This window comes from Bactrocera neohumeralis, chromosome 5 (assembly GCF_024586455.1).
Source record: "Bactrocera neohumeralis isolate Rockhampton chromosome 5, APGP_CSIRO_Bneo_wtdbg2-racon-allhic-juicebox.fasta_v2, whole genome shotgun sequence".
In the NCBI taxonomy this organism is placed as follows: Eukaryota; Metazoa; Arthropoda; class Insecta; order Diptera; family Tephritidae; genus Bactrocera; species Bactrocera neohumeralis.
Window position 1 is genome coordinate 44,816,508 of NC_065922.1, and position 18,916 is coordinate 44,835,423.

Genomic DNA, 18,916 nt, shown 5'->3' on the forward strand with positions numbered 1-18,916 from the left:
ACCGGGATAGTCTGCATAGACTTTCGACTTTACATATCCCCATAGGAAAAATTGTAACGGTGTGATATCATACGATCTTGGTGGCCAGTCGACCGGCCGAAACGTGGAATTATCTGCCTACCAAAATGTTCTCTCAGTAAATCTATTGATTGATGTGATGTGGAGGAAGTAGAGCCGTCTTGTTGAAACCAAATGTCGCTTAGATCTTGAGCTTCTATTTCAGGTATCAGATAGTCGGTTCTCACCGGCACCATTTTTTAAGAAATATGGAGCGATGCCTCCACTGGCCGACAAACCACACCAAACTGTTGTTTTTTCTGGATGAAATGGTAGCTCTTGAATTTCTCCAGGTTATTCTTCGTCCAAATTGCGTCAATTTTGCTGAACAAAATTTGGCTCGAAAACGTCGGATCTTCTTGGAACTTTTCAAGAGCCCATATAGGGAAGCGATGTCGCTTGGGAAGGTCGAGCGGCTTCAGTTTTTGCACGAGCTGTAATTGGTACGTTTTCAATTTAAGTTCTCGGCGTAAAATGCGCTAAGTCGTTCTACTTATACGTCAGTTGGAGTTGCTGCAGCCCACGGTCTTCGTGTACGCTCTCAGCTACGGCTGCTATATTTTCTTCACTGCGTGGTCTACATAATGAAGGTGGATCAAGATGGGTGATGGTGTTGCGAATAGTACGTTCAGTAGGCCAATTATGCTGACCATAAGCAAATAAAGCTATACATTATGAAATGCCAAACAATACTGAACAAAAATAACTTGACAGTTGGCACCACTCACGTATGTTCGGTCAAAAAAGTACCTCTACTTGGATCACCCGTTACAATACCATATTCTACCATTCGTTCATCCACTCTGAGTATGAGAAAAAGTACTTTAGAAATACAGTTGAACTTCCCTAACTCGAATCACCATAATCCAGAAAAATCTTCCAGTTAGAGAGACTTCGAGTTATTGAAGGAAATTTGTATGAAATTTAACTTTTATTGCCAATTTAAGAGTTCGAGTTATGGAGAACTTCGAGTTATAGAAGTTCAAGTTATGGAAGTTTAACTGTACTATAAAAACACCAGAATTTAATTCGGTTCCAGAAGATTGATTTAAAAAATATTTTTCAAATATTAAAGGCGGTCACAATTTTTTTACTACAGATTAAAAATGCATTAACAGCCTCAATCGGTTTAGGGGGTTATATAAACTTTAGAATTTCAAAAATTTGAAGTCGTACCGGCAAATAGTTTTGGAGAAATGTGCATATTTGTGAGATTTTTGTAACTTAGTGTATTCGGCTCATAGTCATACAAGCATCTTAGATACATTCGAAAGTTAATGATCGAAGCAAAAACATAACAATAATTTGAATTTTTTAAGTCCCTCTGAAGGTTTTTGCTATTGCTATATTGTTTGTTTCTATCATCAACTGTATTCAGCTATAGTAATAATTAATTTTATTGGTTTTTTGATTGGAAAAAAAATCTTCCTTACTAAATTCTGTAAATGTACATTTATTACTTACATATAAATTAAATAAAATTCCTCTTCCAAAAATATTTACTAAAACAAACACTAAATAATATATTTCATACAAATGCGCTTGTACACCAACCTCTTCCGTTGTACGAGTATGTATGTATGCATGTTTGCATATAGCACGTATTTTTCACTCATGCGAACATTCAATTCCAATTATCGACACTCAAATGCAATAAATAATATCAAAAGAAGAAAATGTTAATTACATGCAAGCACTTTTAGTTGCATTCAATTAAACCGTCAATCCGTCTCTTCACATACATACATACATACATACATATGTACTTATCCCACTCACTCTCTCAGCGGCTCCCGCTCTTCAAACGTAAGCTAGCGATCAAGCCACTACCGGTTTAAACAAAGGCTGCAAGAAGTCAAGTGAATTGGCGTTACAAACCCCAATGTATACAAATACATACATACATATATAACTAATAAATATGTATGTATATTTATACTTTTGTATACAAAAAAGTAATCTAGCTGTAAAGTGAGGCGCTTCGTAGTGGCAACTAACCATAAAAATATACTTGTTGATACTATGAAGTTGCATGGTTCGTACAAAAACAAGTTTTCAAACTTGACCAACGTCGAAAACGTTTACAAAGCTATAATCAAAACATGGAAACCAACAACAAATAGAGCATAAACAAGATCAGCTGTAATTATGTATATACATATGTATGTATGTATGTATTTCCTAACTCGTTTGTAAATATATACGAATGCACTGCGGACTGCAACGAAGGTTGCTACAAAGAACGAGCAAACGAGCCAGCATATCCAATAAGTTATATGTATTTGGTTTGGATGGGGAAGGTTTAATGTTTAAAGAGACTTTATACCGCTCAGTATGATCAAAGAACTGAAAAACACTCAGCAAAAGATAAGAGAGTAGGTGAGGTACTCAATTTCATTTTTCTCTTTTGAAATTATTTGTAATACAAGTAAGTATTTAAGGAAATGTGTACGATTAGAGAGACAACGTTACCAGATTTAAGCGAATTTATTATATCTGATTTATTGAAACTTTCTTAAAGACATAGTTTAATAAAAAAAAATCATATTAAATTTGGGTTTAGCATAGCATTTAATTAACTGAAATTAGAGAATTTTGTTCTATTTAATTTTTAAATTCACTCCGGCAAAGTATGTGGAGAGTCTTGTAGAAATTTGAGCTAATTTTCAGTAAGCACAAAAAATAATTTTTACAAAATATATTTATGTACACTGAACAAGAGATATTAATTTTGTCAGAAATATATAATAATATAATATAATAATATATATAATATAAATATATATAATACCCATAGGCAACGCCAGAGACTCTATAAAGTATTTACATGTATACATAACTGATCAGCGTGATGAAGCGAGTCGCTTTAGCCAAGCCAGTCTGTCAGTATATACGCGAACTACTCCCTTAGTTTTCAAGATATTGAACCGTCATATCATCTTTTGCTCTCCAAAAGCTGTTCATTTATCAGAACCGCCGATTTCGAACCACTATGGGACATAACAGCCATGGGTCAAAGTCAAGTCTTTGTATGTAAACCTTTTTAATTTGGTAAAGTTATCTTCACGAAACTTGGCATAGAAGATGGCTAAAGGCAACGCTAGAACTTCCGATCATTCTATGCAGATCTCACCACTACTACAACTAAGATTTTGGATTTTGTTACATATGTACAAGTATATAAGTTGATCCAAGTAGAAGTATTTTTTCAATAGCCTTTTTTTGACAGATCACGCGGTGAGTCGTGTCAAGCTGTCAGGTGATCCAAGTAGAAGTATTTTTCCAATAGCTTTTTTTTGACAGATCACGCGGTGAGTCGTGTTATTTTTGTTCAGTATTGTTTGGCATTTCATCGTGGAAACACTTATGCCTGAGCAACGTTTACACTTTTTTACGAAAATTCATTATTGAATAATATTCGACCGAATAGACCATGTTCAGCACGCAATGAAGAAAATAATAACAGCAAACTGAGGCATTTGGGACAAGAAGAGATTCAAGAGTTAAATTTTTCATCCCGAAAAAACAACGGTTTGGTGTGGTTTGTGAGCGGGTGGAATCATCGTGTGATATCACACCGTTAAACTTTTTCCTGTAAGTATATGTAAAGTCTAAAATTGATGCGGACAATCCCGCTTTGATTCAAGCCTTGAAGTAAAACATCACGCGTGACGTTCGCTAGTTACCAGTCGCAATGTTCAAACGAGTCATCAAAAATTGGTCTCAACGAATTAACCATCTGAGACGTAGCAACGGCCAACATATGAGATAATCTTTCGAATGATAATAAATATTTCCCGTTAAATTTGCAATTGCTGTGTTTTTTTCTTTAAAAAAAAGTAGGGAGCCTCGAAATGGATCACGATTTAGTTACTATAATAAAATAATATGTCAAAGTTAATATTTATATAAATTTCAGAAGAATGAATCAAAACTGGTTTGTCCAAAAGAAAAGTTGAATTAAATATTACAAGCCAGGTTTCAGTTAAAAACTAATTTACAGTTCCTCGGCATTGCTCTGAACTTTTACCATTTTACAGAAAATTAAAGATTTCGCAATTTGATAAAAGAGAAAGGAAATAAAGACTTAATACAAAACCAAAAATAAACGGTACGCATAAATTTGTATGAAATTAACTGTTAATGTTTTGAAATAAGACAGAAATTTCTCACTGGGCGCTTTTGATTTCCTGCTCTCGCACTCAGTCACAATTGTCCAATCAGAGTACCAACAAGAGCGTGAGCAATAGCCGAGTGCGCACACTCCACTCGATTTGTTGCACTCAAGAGCAGAGTAAGTTGCCGAATGAAAATTGAAGAATTCTTGTCCGATCATGAATTTTTGGTATTTTCAGACTTTGTGGAACTGTCGTGGGGAACGGTTTAGTTCGTTTTATACGCGTTTAAGCAGACGGTAACGTGCGTGTGCGGCTCGTTGGCTGGTGATTTCATTTGTGTATATTTATAGTCGAAAGATAGAATATCTATGTGAATGCAGCCCTATAGTATAACATATACAGTTAGACGTATATACATATATACGAAAAGATATACAAAAATGAATGTCAAAGAATTAAGCAAATTTAATTCTCGTAGACGAACAACAAAGGAATCAATTAGCCTAAATTAGAGCGAGAAAACAATTTACAAATAGCGAGCGGAAATTGAAGTTACTAGTGCAAGAAGATTTCCAAAGCGGGGAAAAGAAAAGAAAAAATAATAGTAAATTCAAGAAAAGTGTGTGTTTTTGTGTTGAGGCAGTGAAAGCAACTTAAGCAAACCGAGAAAAAGCGCAGAATCAAATCTTTTGCGAGGTGTTGGCTTTGTGGCGACTGCTTAAGCCGTCTTGTTATTGTTGTTACTGTGCATAATTGTGGAAAATAATTAAGAAATAGCTGCGGCTCAAAGCAAAATGAAAATAAAATGTTTGTGAAAAATTTTTAGCTAATAAAGATTATGACAGCAGTTTTTACAGCTGCAAAATTAAATAAAGAGATAAAATTAAAGTGAAATTGTTTAAAAAAATCGTGAAAAAATCACACGAGTTCGTTTTTAGTGCCGGGTTTAAAAGTGAGCGTGTTTTAAGCAACAGTAAGTAACAAAAAAAAGAGCAGCGCCTACGCCAACTTGTGGTAATTACACCAAAAAATAAAAAAAAACCCAAAGTTTGATGATAAAATAAAAAATATAATTGAAATTAAAAAATATATTAAGTTATTTTTTTAAGTGTTGACCGCAGACCTGCTCGTGGCAGTAACTCAAACCAATTTAAATGAACTCAAACAAAAATTAGATTTTAAATAAATTTTGCACACAAGTGAATGTGTAATATTGTGAAATTCAAAAGAGTTAAACTCACTCTAAAGCGAAGTTATTGCATAAATATATCAAAATTTCCAAAACCATAACTAAATTCCGTTCAAAACAACACCTAAATATTGCCGAAATGCCTCAACTGCCCAGCGAAGCCCTCTGCGCCAGCGCGCCCGCGGTGACAACTCCACCCACCAACACATTCGCCAGGGACAGTAGCGCGGTAGAAAATACAAAAACGCGCCCAAATTCGCCATCAACTGCCACAAAGTGCTCCAAAACGTTGCTTTTGTTGTTGTTAATACTCGGTTGCCTCCTCTCAGCCGCCACCTGTGTACCTGCGCCTGGCACCGCACTAGCTGCTGAGCCAGCGCCAGCATTGCAGGCCTCACCACCCACTCCGCCACTCAATGCTGTGGTCGATGCAAAGGCTTTCTTAGCGTCAAAGCGACACTTGAAGCGCTCACTTATTGTGACGTCTCAAGAAATTGCTGATAAAAATAACGCTGCAGCGGCCAACTCAGATATAGACGACGACTACTATGACGAGGAGGAGCCTGATGCCGGAAATGGCAGCGAAAATGTGAGTGGTCGTCAGCGGCGTCATCACGAATTATCGCCAACCGCTCGCTTCGGTTATGATGGCAACAAAATTAAACCACAACAATTCTACACACAACAAATGGTTGCGAACGCTTTGGAAGGCAGCACCAAGGCTGGAACGCATCTTGCGCGCCCTAATAAGGAGCCATTGCCGATGGCCGCACAAGTGAATAACGACTTATCGATATGGAGTTTGATGGATAATGCGAGACGCATGGATATCTGTGATGTATGTAGCTGCGTTCGTGACGTCTATGTGCGTGTCACTTGTGATTATAATAACCGAAAATCGAGGGTGAGTAAGAAATTATTAATGTTTATCAATACATATTTAAGAGGTTAGAAGGAATCGTCGGAGACCCTATAAAGTATATATATGTATAAGTGATCAGTATGTTGAGCCGAGTCGATTTAGCCATGTCCGTATGTCCGTCTGTCCGTCCGTCCGTCTGTCTGTGTATATACGAACTAGTCCCTCAGTTTTTAAGATATCGTCTTGAAATTTTGTAAACGTCATTTTCTCTTCAAGAAGCTGCTCATTTGTCGGAAGTGCCGTTATCGGACCACTATAGCAAATAGTTGCCATACAAACTGAACGATCGGAATCAAGGACTTGTATGGAAAACTTTCGCATTTGACGTGGTATCTTCACGAAATTTGACATTGATTACCAGTTAAGGTGATAACATAATCTACGAAAAAATAGTTACAAACAAGAAAACAAGAAAACATGTTAATTTCGGTTGCACCGAATCCATAATACAGATAAAAAAGTTTCGCTACAAGAAATTGATCTCGATTGGTCTAATATCGGCGATTTTGACAAAAAGGCAGCTTCTTGGGGAGAAAAGTATGCAAAATCGGTACACAAAGGTTACTCGACTCGGGTCATCACGCTGGTCATTTATATTTATATGTAAATGGCATGCCATATATTATATGTATGATCTCCGTTCTCTTCTGGGAGTTACAAATTTCGTAATGTACTTAATAAGTATACTCAGAGGTCAGAGTACAACAACGCAGCTTTATATAGTATAGCTCGAGGCCAAAGCTTCTTTCAAGGTGACTATGGCAACCATTATTTCTAATCACTTTTTATCGTTTTGGTTTCAATGCCATACGATTTACTAGTCGTAATTGCTTGCATCGCCCTTACGCCACTTTCAACTAGATCATTAGTCCGATTTTTTGTCTAACCTTCAAATTTGCTGAAAAATCTTTGAAGTTTACGGCTGACAGAGACTTGACTTGAGCAACCAAATGATACAGTCGGCAGTAAAGATCCGTACAAATGACATCAGGGTCTCCAAAACCAGAACGGACCGGCATTTATAACCAGTTTTGGAGTGACAACTCGATAGCAAGTCTATTCAGTGAATATTTTATGCCCTTACAATAACAAAAACAAACAAAAGAGCTACTTCAATGAGTAGTTTAACTTGCTAAGAATTCAAATGTTGGTCAAAAACCTGTTACTCGCTGGGAATAAATATTCTCTACTAAAAATTGGATGTGCATAGACACATCAAAAAAGAATAAATCAGTGCTTTTACAAAATTATTACTTTTTACAGTTAGTTTCTTTTCATGCATACGAGTTATTTTGAATTGTGTTCAGTAATTATTTTTACATTTTATAAAAAAAAAATAAAAAATAAAGATGGAAAAAAGATACTTTCAAAATTTGAAAATATTCCTGTTTCAATTATCTTTGTTGGACAGATTTAGTTAGTTTTGGGATTATTGTATCGTAGCTATTAATATTTCGAACATTTTGCTGCTAACCAATAACTATTTGCAAATTTCTGTTTAAGAATGTTTTGATTACGATCACATTTCGTTACCTAAAATACAAAGTAACGCAACATCACTTTTCATATGTTTGCAGGCGAAGGAAAAACGTTATAATAAAAACCAGTCATACTGAAACATAACTTCAGTTTTGGTTATAAAATGGTTTTATATTGGTTATTATATCTTATCGTAGACTCATATTGAAAGAAATTTGAGTTTGGGTTATAAAATGGTTATATTTTGGTTATCGTACACTCATATTGAAAGAAATTTGAGTTTGGGTTATAAAATGGTTATATTTGAGTTATCGTAGACTCATATTGACACTCATATTGAAAGAAATTTGAGTTTGGGTTATAAAATGGTTATATTTTGGTTATCGTACACTCATATTGAAAGAAATTTGAGTTTGGGTTATAAAATGGTTATATTTTGATTATCGTACACTCATATTGAAAGAAATTTGAGTTTGGGTTATAAAATGGTTATATTTGGGTTATCGTACACTCATATTGAAAGAAAATCTTATTTTTAAGTTTCGGTATTCGTAACCACATTTATTTATTCGCCAAAAGTGAACCGCATTTTAATATACAATTAATTGTTATTCTTTTAGTTTGTTAATTAATTTTAGCAAGAATTGGAGCCATTGTTCCTAGAACTTACTTCACTCAAGGCAAGCGATTATGCTTATCTTTGAATCTGTTCAGTTGAAAAAAGTCAACTAGTCTCTTTCCATATCAATGATAACTTAAAAGATTGTTAACTTGCGATTTCAATTTTTATCGATAGCCCTAACTTAATACTTAGATATCAATCGATAAACACTACAAATGTTAGATATGCAAGAATAAGGATTGGTTGAACAAAAATTGCGAAAATGTTGAGGGTTAAAAGAGGTGTCTTGAAGTACTACTACTTTATGAACGCTGTATAAAACACTTCCGTAAAAATTGTTCAATGACTGTAATATATCGTATCTGCAAATAAATTAATCATATAAAATATACATATAACTATTGATAAATTCTTAAATTGCCACACAAAATAAAAAAAAAAAATATTTATAAATTTACGATAAATAACATCACTGCACGATATTTGATTTTAAAAATAATTCAGTGACATGATCACCTCACTTCAGATTTCCTGCGAAACGCTACTTCAATTAACAACGTTGTATTAACATATTAACATATATGAATACACGTGTGTGTACATACAGACATACACATACACATATGTATACATATGTTATTAACTTGATCAGCGCTGACTAATCGACAGGTTTCAACAATGCTGAAGTAGCGATTAATCGGTGTTAATGTAACACATACTTTTCTATTATATACATATGTACGTATATAGTACATACTATACATGTACATAAGTATGTACATATGTACATATATGCAATTAATAAAAAATTTAAAGTTTTAGCGCAAAGAACAAGCGCGTGTTAATGAAGAGAGTTTGCGCTAGTGCGCATGACTTGCTCTAACTCACACACACACACTTACACAAACACTTAGAAACTTAGCCAAAAAATTAGATTGTTTATAAACAAATGACTCGGCGAATGCTCAAAGTGAAAAAAAAAGCCATAAGTTTATAAGAGCGTGCTAACATATCAACGAACATGTAGATAAGTACATACAGTGACGCGTACAATAATAGCAGTGTGCTAATATTTTTTTTATTATACGTTTAATTTTTTTTGTTTTACTGCATACATACATACATATGTAGGTATGTATATGTAACTATAAGTGATTTTCATTTATTTATTCTATATTCGCTTTGTTTTTATTTTTGTTTTTGCTTGCATGCAACTCAACTGCGAAAATTACACGCAAAGTGATGCCACTCCTTAAAATCCATATAATTATCAACTTCAATGTTAAAAGAAAATATGTATTCATACGCCAATGTATGTATATGTATGTATATACATATGTATATATATAAACATACCTATGTACATACAAACAAACATATGCAATTATATCTTCATATAAACTAAATAAACAGAATATCTATACATTTTAACTGCCATTTACGCGTACATACATACATACATACGCGAAAAACGTCGCGTCGTTACGATCATCTGTAGCCGGCTTATTTTCATAACATATACATATACATATATACATGTATAGACATATTACATAAGCATAGTATGCGTATTTATTTAGAGTTTTGCTGACGCCACTTTTCCTCATTGCTAATTTTGTCAATAAACACAAGTAAAACCTACACTCATACACACATACATATCTACATGCACGTGTTCTTGTATACCAGACTAACTGGTTAGGTCTGTTCAGCAATTGTCCGGTTAGCGAGTTAGTTAGTCAGCCGCGCTTGTTTGGCTAGTCACTTAGCTACTAGCTAGAGCTGACGTTTATTCACCGTACGCAACACGCATCAACGCAACAGATGTTTGGCGAGCCGAAAGCCCGAAATGCACCAAGGCCCAGTCACTGTTCTCTTGAATGGCAATGCATTGCTTAATGGACGCATTTTGGCGCACCAAAGACTATTTATTGTCGTATACTACATATCTATGTATGTACTTATGTAAATGTTGCTCAATGGTAATTGTTGTTATTGTTGCGAGTTAACTGTGCTTAATTTACTACACAAATTAACAGCAGTTCATAACAATGATTGCGTAGAAGTTAATGATGCTTTTTTGTAATTTAAATTAAGCCAACAATTAGTGAAAAAGTGGAGCGCTGCCAAACATTTGTGCTGACGGGTCAGTTCGAAAAGCTTTTTGCCACAAAAACAAAAAAAAAACAGTAACAATGCAATAAATTGTTTGCATTTGAGGTGATTCGATACATATGTATGTGTGTGTGTAGGTAGTAAAACAGCGATGACAAATCGCTTTTGTGTTTATGTATTTATCACATAATCCAATTTGTCATATTAATTGCTTATCACAGCAGCGGCAGACTCACCAACATTTGCGAAATAACAACAAAAACCAAATTGGCATGTGTTTATTGGCAATGTGCGAAAAACATATGTAGCAGGCTTATGCACTTGCTGTTCTGTAAAATTATCTCGCAGGTGAATATTTACTGCTTTGAACTGTATGCGCTAAAAATTAATACATTTTTTTTTTTTTTTTTTTTAATTAATATTTTTTCATTAATTACATAATTGCTTTTTTTTAATTTTTTTAAATAATTAATTAACGAATAATTTTTTAAAAATATTTATTTTTTTTTGTAATATTAATAAAATTTTAATTATTTAATTCTTAAAGTGACATATCTGGAGTGAAATTTCGATAAAACACATTTTTTTTTCCTACATACATATTTTTTTTTTTGCGATTTCAAAGATTTTTTAAAAAATTATACAAAGACTATTTGATCCATCAGTTTGTATGATTTTTAGTGAAGCGATTTGATTTTTTTGTACATATTTTTGTACAATTTCATGTATATCGATTTTTTACTTTCAAGATAATATTAAATTTCCAATTATTATGTCGCAATTATTTGTGTTACAGCAAGATTAGCCGTCAATGGTCAATGTAGGCAATATGTTTTGCGTTCTCTACGAAACATCATTTGTCGAATGATCAGTGATTGAGGTAAATGATTCGATCCCAATCCATATTCCTTCCTTCATTTGAGATTTTAATGAAAAACGAAATATTTAGTATTTCGCTTAAAAAATGTTATTGTGTATTCCAAAAATACGCTTACACATGTCCTTAAACTTTTAAACCAATTGATACTGTAGAGTTTGATTCTCAAAAAACTATTTTTTAGACTGTCACACCAGATGTGCCCCTTATTCCATTCTAAAAATATATTTCGATACTCAATATTATTGTTAATAAGATATCTTATATCGTGTATAAAATCTTTCTGTGAACTTTATATGCCTTTTTAATGCTATGTCTGAATTTGGTATCCCCTGAAAACTATACACAGCCATATAAGACTGAAATTGAGCACTACCAAAAGCTACGTCAGGGTCGACAAGGACATCTCCGAGCCGTTCGATAGCAAGCGAGGTTTCACGTCTCTGTTGACAGTCATAACGTCGAAGTCGTAGATAATTGCGACTATCTTGGAACCAGTATTAACACCAAGAACAATATCAGCATCGAAATCCAACAGGTGTTACTTCCGACAGAGTAGTCAATTGAGAAGAGAGGTCTTTCTCTCTCGCCGAACAAAGGCCAAACTCTATAAGTATTCGACGCAGTACTTGCCGGGAGAAGCAGCATCAGAAGAGGAAGACCTCCACTATGTTGGAAAGACCAGCTGGAGAAGGACCTGCCTGCACTTGGACTCTCCAATTGGCGAAAAACAGTGAAAAGAAGAAACGATTGGCGCGCTGTTCTAAACTCGGCTTTAACCGCATAAGCGGTGTCTACGCCAATAATTAAGAAGAAATATCTATGAGCACAAATATGTACTTCGTGAATAAGCATATCTATTTATTTAATAATAACTCATCACAATGTATGTCTGTCAGAATTTAATCATACACTGCCGTTCACTTGAATAGCCTCTAATAGTAGCGTGTTGAAGTGAACAATGCGCTTAAACCTAGAAGCAGTGAAATCAATTTAGTTTTTCTTATATTTCTTCTACCGATCTAATCAAGCAGATACCTTCATCGTATCACAAGTTTATAATATAATCAACTAAAAAATATATTTCAAATTATACTTGTATATAAATGTCTTTAAGACCTACTTTTTCTTGCAATATTTTAGATTTTCAGTTACAGTCTTGTATCAGATTTAATTAATTCAGTCATTTAGAGTGAAAAAAAAACAATAATTATTTATTATAATTGTGCATTTTGACTATTTGCCTACAAGTACTTTTTAATATCTTTGACTGGCATTTTTATTTATCGAAATTTTTATTAAAATTTGTATAGAAAATTAAAAATATATATACATATATACTTTAAATATACTATACAATAAATTTTGTGACATTCGGTATTTATTGTTACAAATTTTGAGCGTACTATTCAAGTGAGCAGCAGCGTATGTACTTATAGTCATATAAATGTGATTTGAAATGGATATTGCGGAGCGCATAATCGTCGCCTGCCGGAAGAAGTAGCAATACGTGTACGTACACCCAACAACAACGATAGAGCAGATAAAAAATGCAAGTCAAATAAATGATTTGTAAAACGCAAAAGAAAACGTTTATATGTACATACAAATATGAATACATACGGTCACACTTATTTCTATTTATGTGAATGTGTATATCAGCGCTGCTGACTAATATTAGCCAGTTTTTAGTGCGCATTTTGTCGCAATATTTATTAAAACAAAAAACGATAGCTTCGGCTGCACCGATGCTATAATACCCGTCACAGGTGCATAACACAAAAAAGTATTGATAAAACTATATCTTGATTTTGATCGATTGGTTTGATTATGTGGCCCAATTTGAACAATTTCTTCAGAGACTGCACCGTTTTGTCTTGAATTTGCGATTTCAGTGGAGATATTTCGTTAAATAAAAATGTTTCCATACAAATACTTAATTTTAATCCATCAGTTTGTATGATGGCTAAATGCTATAGTGAAGCGATTTGAAAATTCTCTTCGGAAATTGTATTGTAAAAATTATATTGTCGAATAAAAAAGGTTTTCATATAAGGTCTCGTTCAGTTTGTATGGCAGCTATATAGTATAGCCATCCGATATAGGCGGTTCCGACAAATGAGCAACTTCTTGGAGAGCAAAGAACATGTGCAAAATTTCAGATCAATAACTCAAAAAATTAAGGTCTAACTCGCGTACTTACAGACAGTCGGACATTATACGAGTATGGTATCCGACGTTTCCTTCCGAGTGTTACAAACTACGTTGAACATTTATTATACTCTGTTAAGGGTATAGAAATATATGCAAAATTATTAATTTCACGAAACTAAATAAAAGTGCATTGCGTTTAAACAAACAACAATAACAAGGCGTTTGATAAAACAGCCACTGTGGAATAATGGACGCTATCAATTATTTAACTTTTATATGAATATAAATAAATAAATGTATATGTATGCTTGTATGTGCATATGTAGAGAAAGATACATGGCATTGTGTACTAAAAGTAGATAATTTTATTTAGAAAATACTTCAACATTCAATAAATGTTGTTTAATGACTTCTCTTAATGATTCAACCATAATAAAAAAATTTTACTGTGGGCAATAAATAGTAAGACTTTGAATTTAAATTTATACAAATTTGTACAAAGTTTTTAAAGAGGGTCGAGAACGCGTTGATGACGAACCACGTCCAGGACCGCCATCAACTCATGATCAACATGACAATAAAATAAAGGAACTGGTGCTTGAGAATCGACAAATGACAGTCAGAGATCTTACTGACATCGTTGAAATATAGGAAAGATCAGTTAAAGCCATTCTGAAAGATAATTTGGGCCTAAGAAAAGTGAACGATTGCTTCCAAAATCACTAAAATTTTTCGAAAAACATCGTCATGTTAACGTCTGTGCTTTCCGACTACCAGAATGTCATGAAACGTATTATTATTGGCGATGAGTCTTGGATATATGCTTACGACCCGGAAACAGATGATCTAATGATCTAACAGATGATGAGCGTAATATCGTGGCAAAGGTGAACCGAAATCAAACAAAAAGTGTAAAAGTTGGTCAAAAATTAAGATTATGTTAACAGTTTTTTTCGATTACCGAGGTGTGGTGCACTCCGAATTCCTTCCGACCGGCCAAACCGTCCACAAGGAATACTACTTGAGTGTTATGCGTCGTTTTCGCGAAGCTATTCGTAAAAAGAGACCGGAATTATGTGCCGACAACCCTAGGTTTTTGCACCACGATAATGCACTGTCGCATACTATATTGATTCTTCGTGAGTTTTTCGTCAAATTTGTAACCAATATCGTGCCGCAACCACCGTGTTCACCTAATTTAGCTCCGTGCGACTTCTGGCTATTCAGCAAACTCAAACGATCGTTCGGGGGGAAACCGTTTTGGGTGAAGTGAAGAGATTAATTGTGAGTCGCTACGCGCATTGAAGTCTATTCCGGAAATTGACTTTAACAACTGGTTCGTGGATTGGATAAAATATTATCACTAGTGTATTGGGGCATTTTAAAATTATGAACAAAGTCTTACTATTTTTTGCTCATAGATGAACTCTACAAAAGATTTCACAAATAATTAAAAACAAAAAAAAATATTTTTACTCCTATACTCACATATTTAAAAATTGTTATTTTTTCATTTAAATTACTTTAATGAAAGCACCTCTAATATATAAATATCTTTACGATCGCCCTGGTGTGTTTGTATGCACATTTATACATTTCTGAACATTGTGCGGCCGCATTTTTATCATAATTTCGTTATGTTGTGTAAATTTATACAAATATGAAACACGAAAGTATGAGTATACGTCCTACATGCATACGAACCTCTATATGTAATATGTCTGGCGTTCACATAAAGCTTTGTCGATAAAAGCGTGACGAATTCATACATACCGACATAAAAATATCTTGAATATTGGCGCCTGAATTACAAAAGACATATTTTTTACAATAGCCAAGAGATTTTCTCCTACGAGTTCGGAGACCACACTTGGATAGTGCAGAAGTGATTATTCTTGCTACCAGAAAAACTCTTAGGTAAAATCGCTGTTACTGAGGTTATGATTATTTGTACTAAGTATAAAGACTGTTACGGGGACGCAATACCAAGCATTTAATCTATATTTCTATTCTATTAGTTATTTTAAATACCACACGATTAGGTTAGAAAGCTGATCAAAGATCGCCATGGATCGCCTTTGTGAAGCCATATAAAAGAAGAACCCCTGTGTTTGAAATTATAAATTAGCAAAATGCTTAGTAGCCAATACAAATTTGTATCCCACTCGCGCCTGTTCGGTGGGATGTCTGAAGGTATGACCTCCCAAACGCGAGACAGCCAAGAACGATGTTTCTAACTCATCTTCTTCAATACAGCATGTGTCATTGGCGCCTGATAAGATTCCCAACCCTACAGCATGGACGCGAATAGGGCAATGGCCTGTTAAAAGTCGCACAACTAGATAGAGGCTAGCCTTACTGAGGGTAAGGAGATCACTAGATCTCTTGAGATCGATCTTGGGATCTTTAGAGACGCAAGATAATACTGAACGCACTGTTAATGAGCTCGAAGCTAGTATCGCCGCTCTGCTATCTGAGTAAATGGTCATTTCTCTAAAGGAGGCTGCACTCCTACCTTAATGGATGCAGCCTCGGCTTGGAAGACACTGCAATAGTCAGGAAATCTGAAACTGGAGCTCCTGGCAATAAACCCGCCAGAGTTCGGTTTGGCGACTGTATGATCCAATTGATCCGGTGTGAAGTCAAAGTATGTGAGAATATTCGAGTGTTAACACGATTATTTGTTGTAAAATCTCTTTCTGGATCAGAATAATTGTCGGAAATATAGATTTTGCCTTCTACTTTGTATATATTCCGAGAAATTAGCACTTTATCTCTCATTATTCAAACACTTTTTTTGTGGAACGAAAAAACTTATTTTTGGATATTCCTCAGAAATATCTCTCAGACCAATCTATTAAGCTACATACCCGCTGGCTTACTTATTATGATTCCACTAAAATAAAGAGCTCTATTGAGCTTATGCAACTTCGAAACGAACGCACGAAAAAAAATCTCACAACCACAAAATACTTCAATTTCCCCATATAACCTAGAAACATGAATTAGTAGCACCTTAAAGATCTCAACAAACTACAAAACACATACACGCACACCGTATTATTTATATTTTCTGTAAATAAAGCGATTAATTAAAATTCAAGATTACTTTGCGAGCGCATTTTTTTAGCTTTGATTTAGGTGTTTTCTCGAAAGATTTATATAAATTATATGTGAGTCAAATGAAAGCTTTTTGGAACATTTATAAGAGGAAAACATACAAAAATGTATATTCAAATGCAATACCTATAACTCAACTTAAATTATAGGCCTCCGATTAATTGCTTTCTTTCTTCGCTTTTTATTTAGCAACAAATGAGTGCGAGCATGTAGAGATCACGCAAGTATTTGGAGTGAAAAGATTTCGACGGCAGATTCTTGATTTGGCGTTACAAGGCCACTTTTGTTGTTCACACTTTGGGCGTCTCGTTTTGACCTTAACGGTGTCAAATGCTTACGGTGTCTACATTTTCATTCTGGCAGCGAACACTAAGCAGACAATAGTTTTTATCAACCAACTAAGGCTACATGGACTTGTGTTTTGTTGCTTTATGTCAAACATCTTTAATTTGTAAGTGTGCGATTGCTGCCGGATCTTGCCAAGTTTCGAGCAGACAGCAGCAATTGTAGAGCCATAAAGGCCCTAAATGTATTTTGGGTTCTCTGTTACATCTCAAAAGTTTCGACAAAAGAACAACTATTTTTGTTGCTTTTAACTTTATGGCAGACGCATGTCGTGCTGTACACTCACCGTCATAAATACAAACACACACATACATACAAAGGCATTGACTTTGTCAGAAGTGATGTATGAAGTAACAACTTTTTCTTGTAGCCCTCTGCTAGGAGAGTTTAGACTCATTTTTATTTTAATTTTTTTTTTTTAATTTTTTAGTTTTCGAATCTCATTCTCGAGTATTACAGAGCGCACACCACGAAATGTGTTGCACTATTTTTGGAAACATTTTCATGCCATTCAACATTTCAGAAAACACCGATCGACGAATCGGGCACACCGGAAACATTAAAGCCAACAGGAATCTGCTAAAAGCCAAAAAATTGGACAAAAGTGGAAATATCCAGCAATATTTATGTTCACGAAAGTGTCACACACACATATGTGTATATACAAACACACTCATACACACACATATGTATATATGTATGTTATAATGGGCTGTGAATGCTCGCGCGTCTGTCGTCTGTTTGTGGGATAATTAAAAATAAATTATGGATTAGTTCGTTTGGGACACATTGGAACGACCGAGCGGGCGAACGATCGAATGTCGAGCCGATCGCGCGTTTGTCGGGCGTCTGACGGCTGGCTATGCGGTAACTGTATGTATGTGTGTGTATGTTACGAGCAAGTTTTCCTATACTTTGAAGCGTTCCAGCCTCATAAACGCTTACGGCATACGAGTCAATTGGAGACGTTTGCGTTGTTGTTGTCTGGCTGCACGTTGCACTGAGGTGGAATTGTGGAAATTAGTCGAAATTCTATTTTGTGCCTTACGTGCGCTCAAAGATCAATTAGAAGTATTTGAAAGAATATTAGCATAAAGTGCTGTGAATATATTTGTAGAACTAAAAGCTTTTAATTAAATGATTGACGGAATGGTTGAGCAGCGGCTTGGGCACGCAGCATGGCACTGTGGGCACGAAAGGCTTTGTGTTTATTAAAAATAAATAGTGGCATAAATTACGAAGCAACAAACTGCGAATTGAGGAGAAATTTGAATAGATAGAAAGTATTTACTGATTTAGTGCATAATTAAGTTCTGGCCATTAGAATATTCATGTAGCGAAATATATAAAATTAAGTCGAAAATCTAGCTCTTCGAAAAATAATTTAGTGAGAGGGTGAGAAAAGTATGATAGTTTGCCCATATGATGTATCACTTATTGTCCGAGAAAGGTAGCTAAGCATCACTTATGGACTCATTTATGCCCACCCAGTTATACCGAGGTCGTGGCACCATGCTAGACTGTAAGAAACCGAAAATTCTTAAAAACTTTTGTCAGACATCAAGCTTATCATTAGACTAACTTCATATTATGGACAAACTATTAACTCGAACATCATCAATTTTGTGCCGTTCACCCAAAACCAGAATCTGGTGGCACCTAAAACTGGCTCTTAATCGATAATTTGTTCCGCTATATGCCCAGCATTAAAGAAAGATTCAAGAAAACGAACAACTAGTTAACTTATAGTAAGTACTGTAATGTATTTCCAGGAATGTCGACGAACTATGCTTATTTTATGCTAATATTTTCGGTTTAAGTTCATTAATATATAAGAAGAGGAAGTTAGTGCTAGAAATATACAAAATTTAATACACTGTTCTTTGTTCTATAACTTAAAGTCACTAAACAACGGGCT

General features: G+C 34.5%; 2 protein-coding genes across 3 annotated transcripts in view; one reads left to right on the forward strand and one right to left on the reverse strand.

The window, feature by feature from the left end:
- The window catches only part of LOC126758928 (E3 ubiquitin-protein ligase highwire), a 161,467-nt gene that overhangs the window by 50,913 nt on the left and 91,638 nt on the right, over positions 1 to 18,916 (reverse strand). The gene's annotated exons all lie outside the window — the stretch shown is intronic.
- LOC126758934 (uncharacterized) overlaps positions 4,430 to 18,916 on the forward strand; it is a 51,472-nt gene continuing 36,985 nt past the window's right edge. Inside the window, exon 1 of the mRNA XM_050473409.1 lies at positions 4,430 to 6,268. Coding sequence (XP_050329366.1) covers positions 5,504 to 6,268 — 765 coding nt within the window. The 5' untranslated portion in view covers positions 4,430 to 5,503. The remainder of the gene's footprint in view (positions 6,269 to 18,916) is intronic.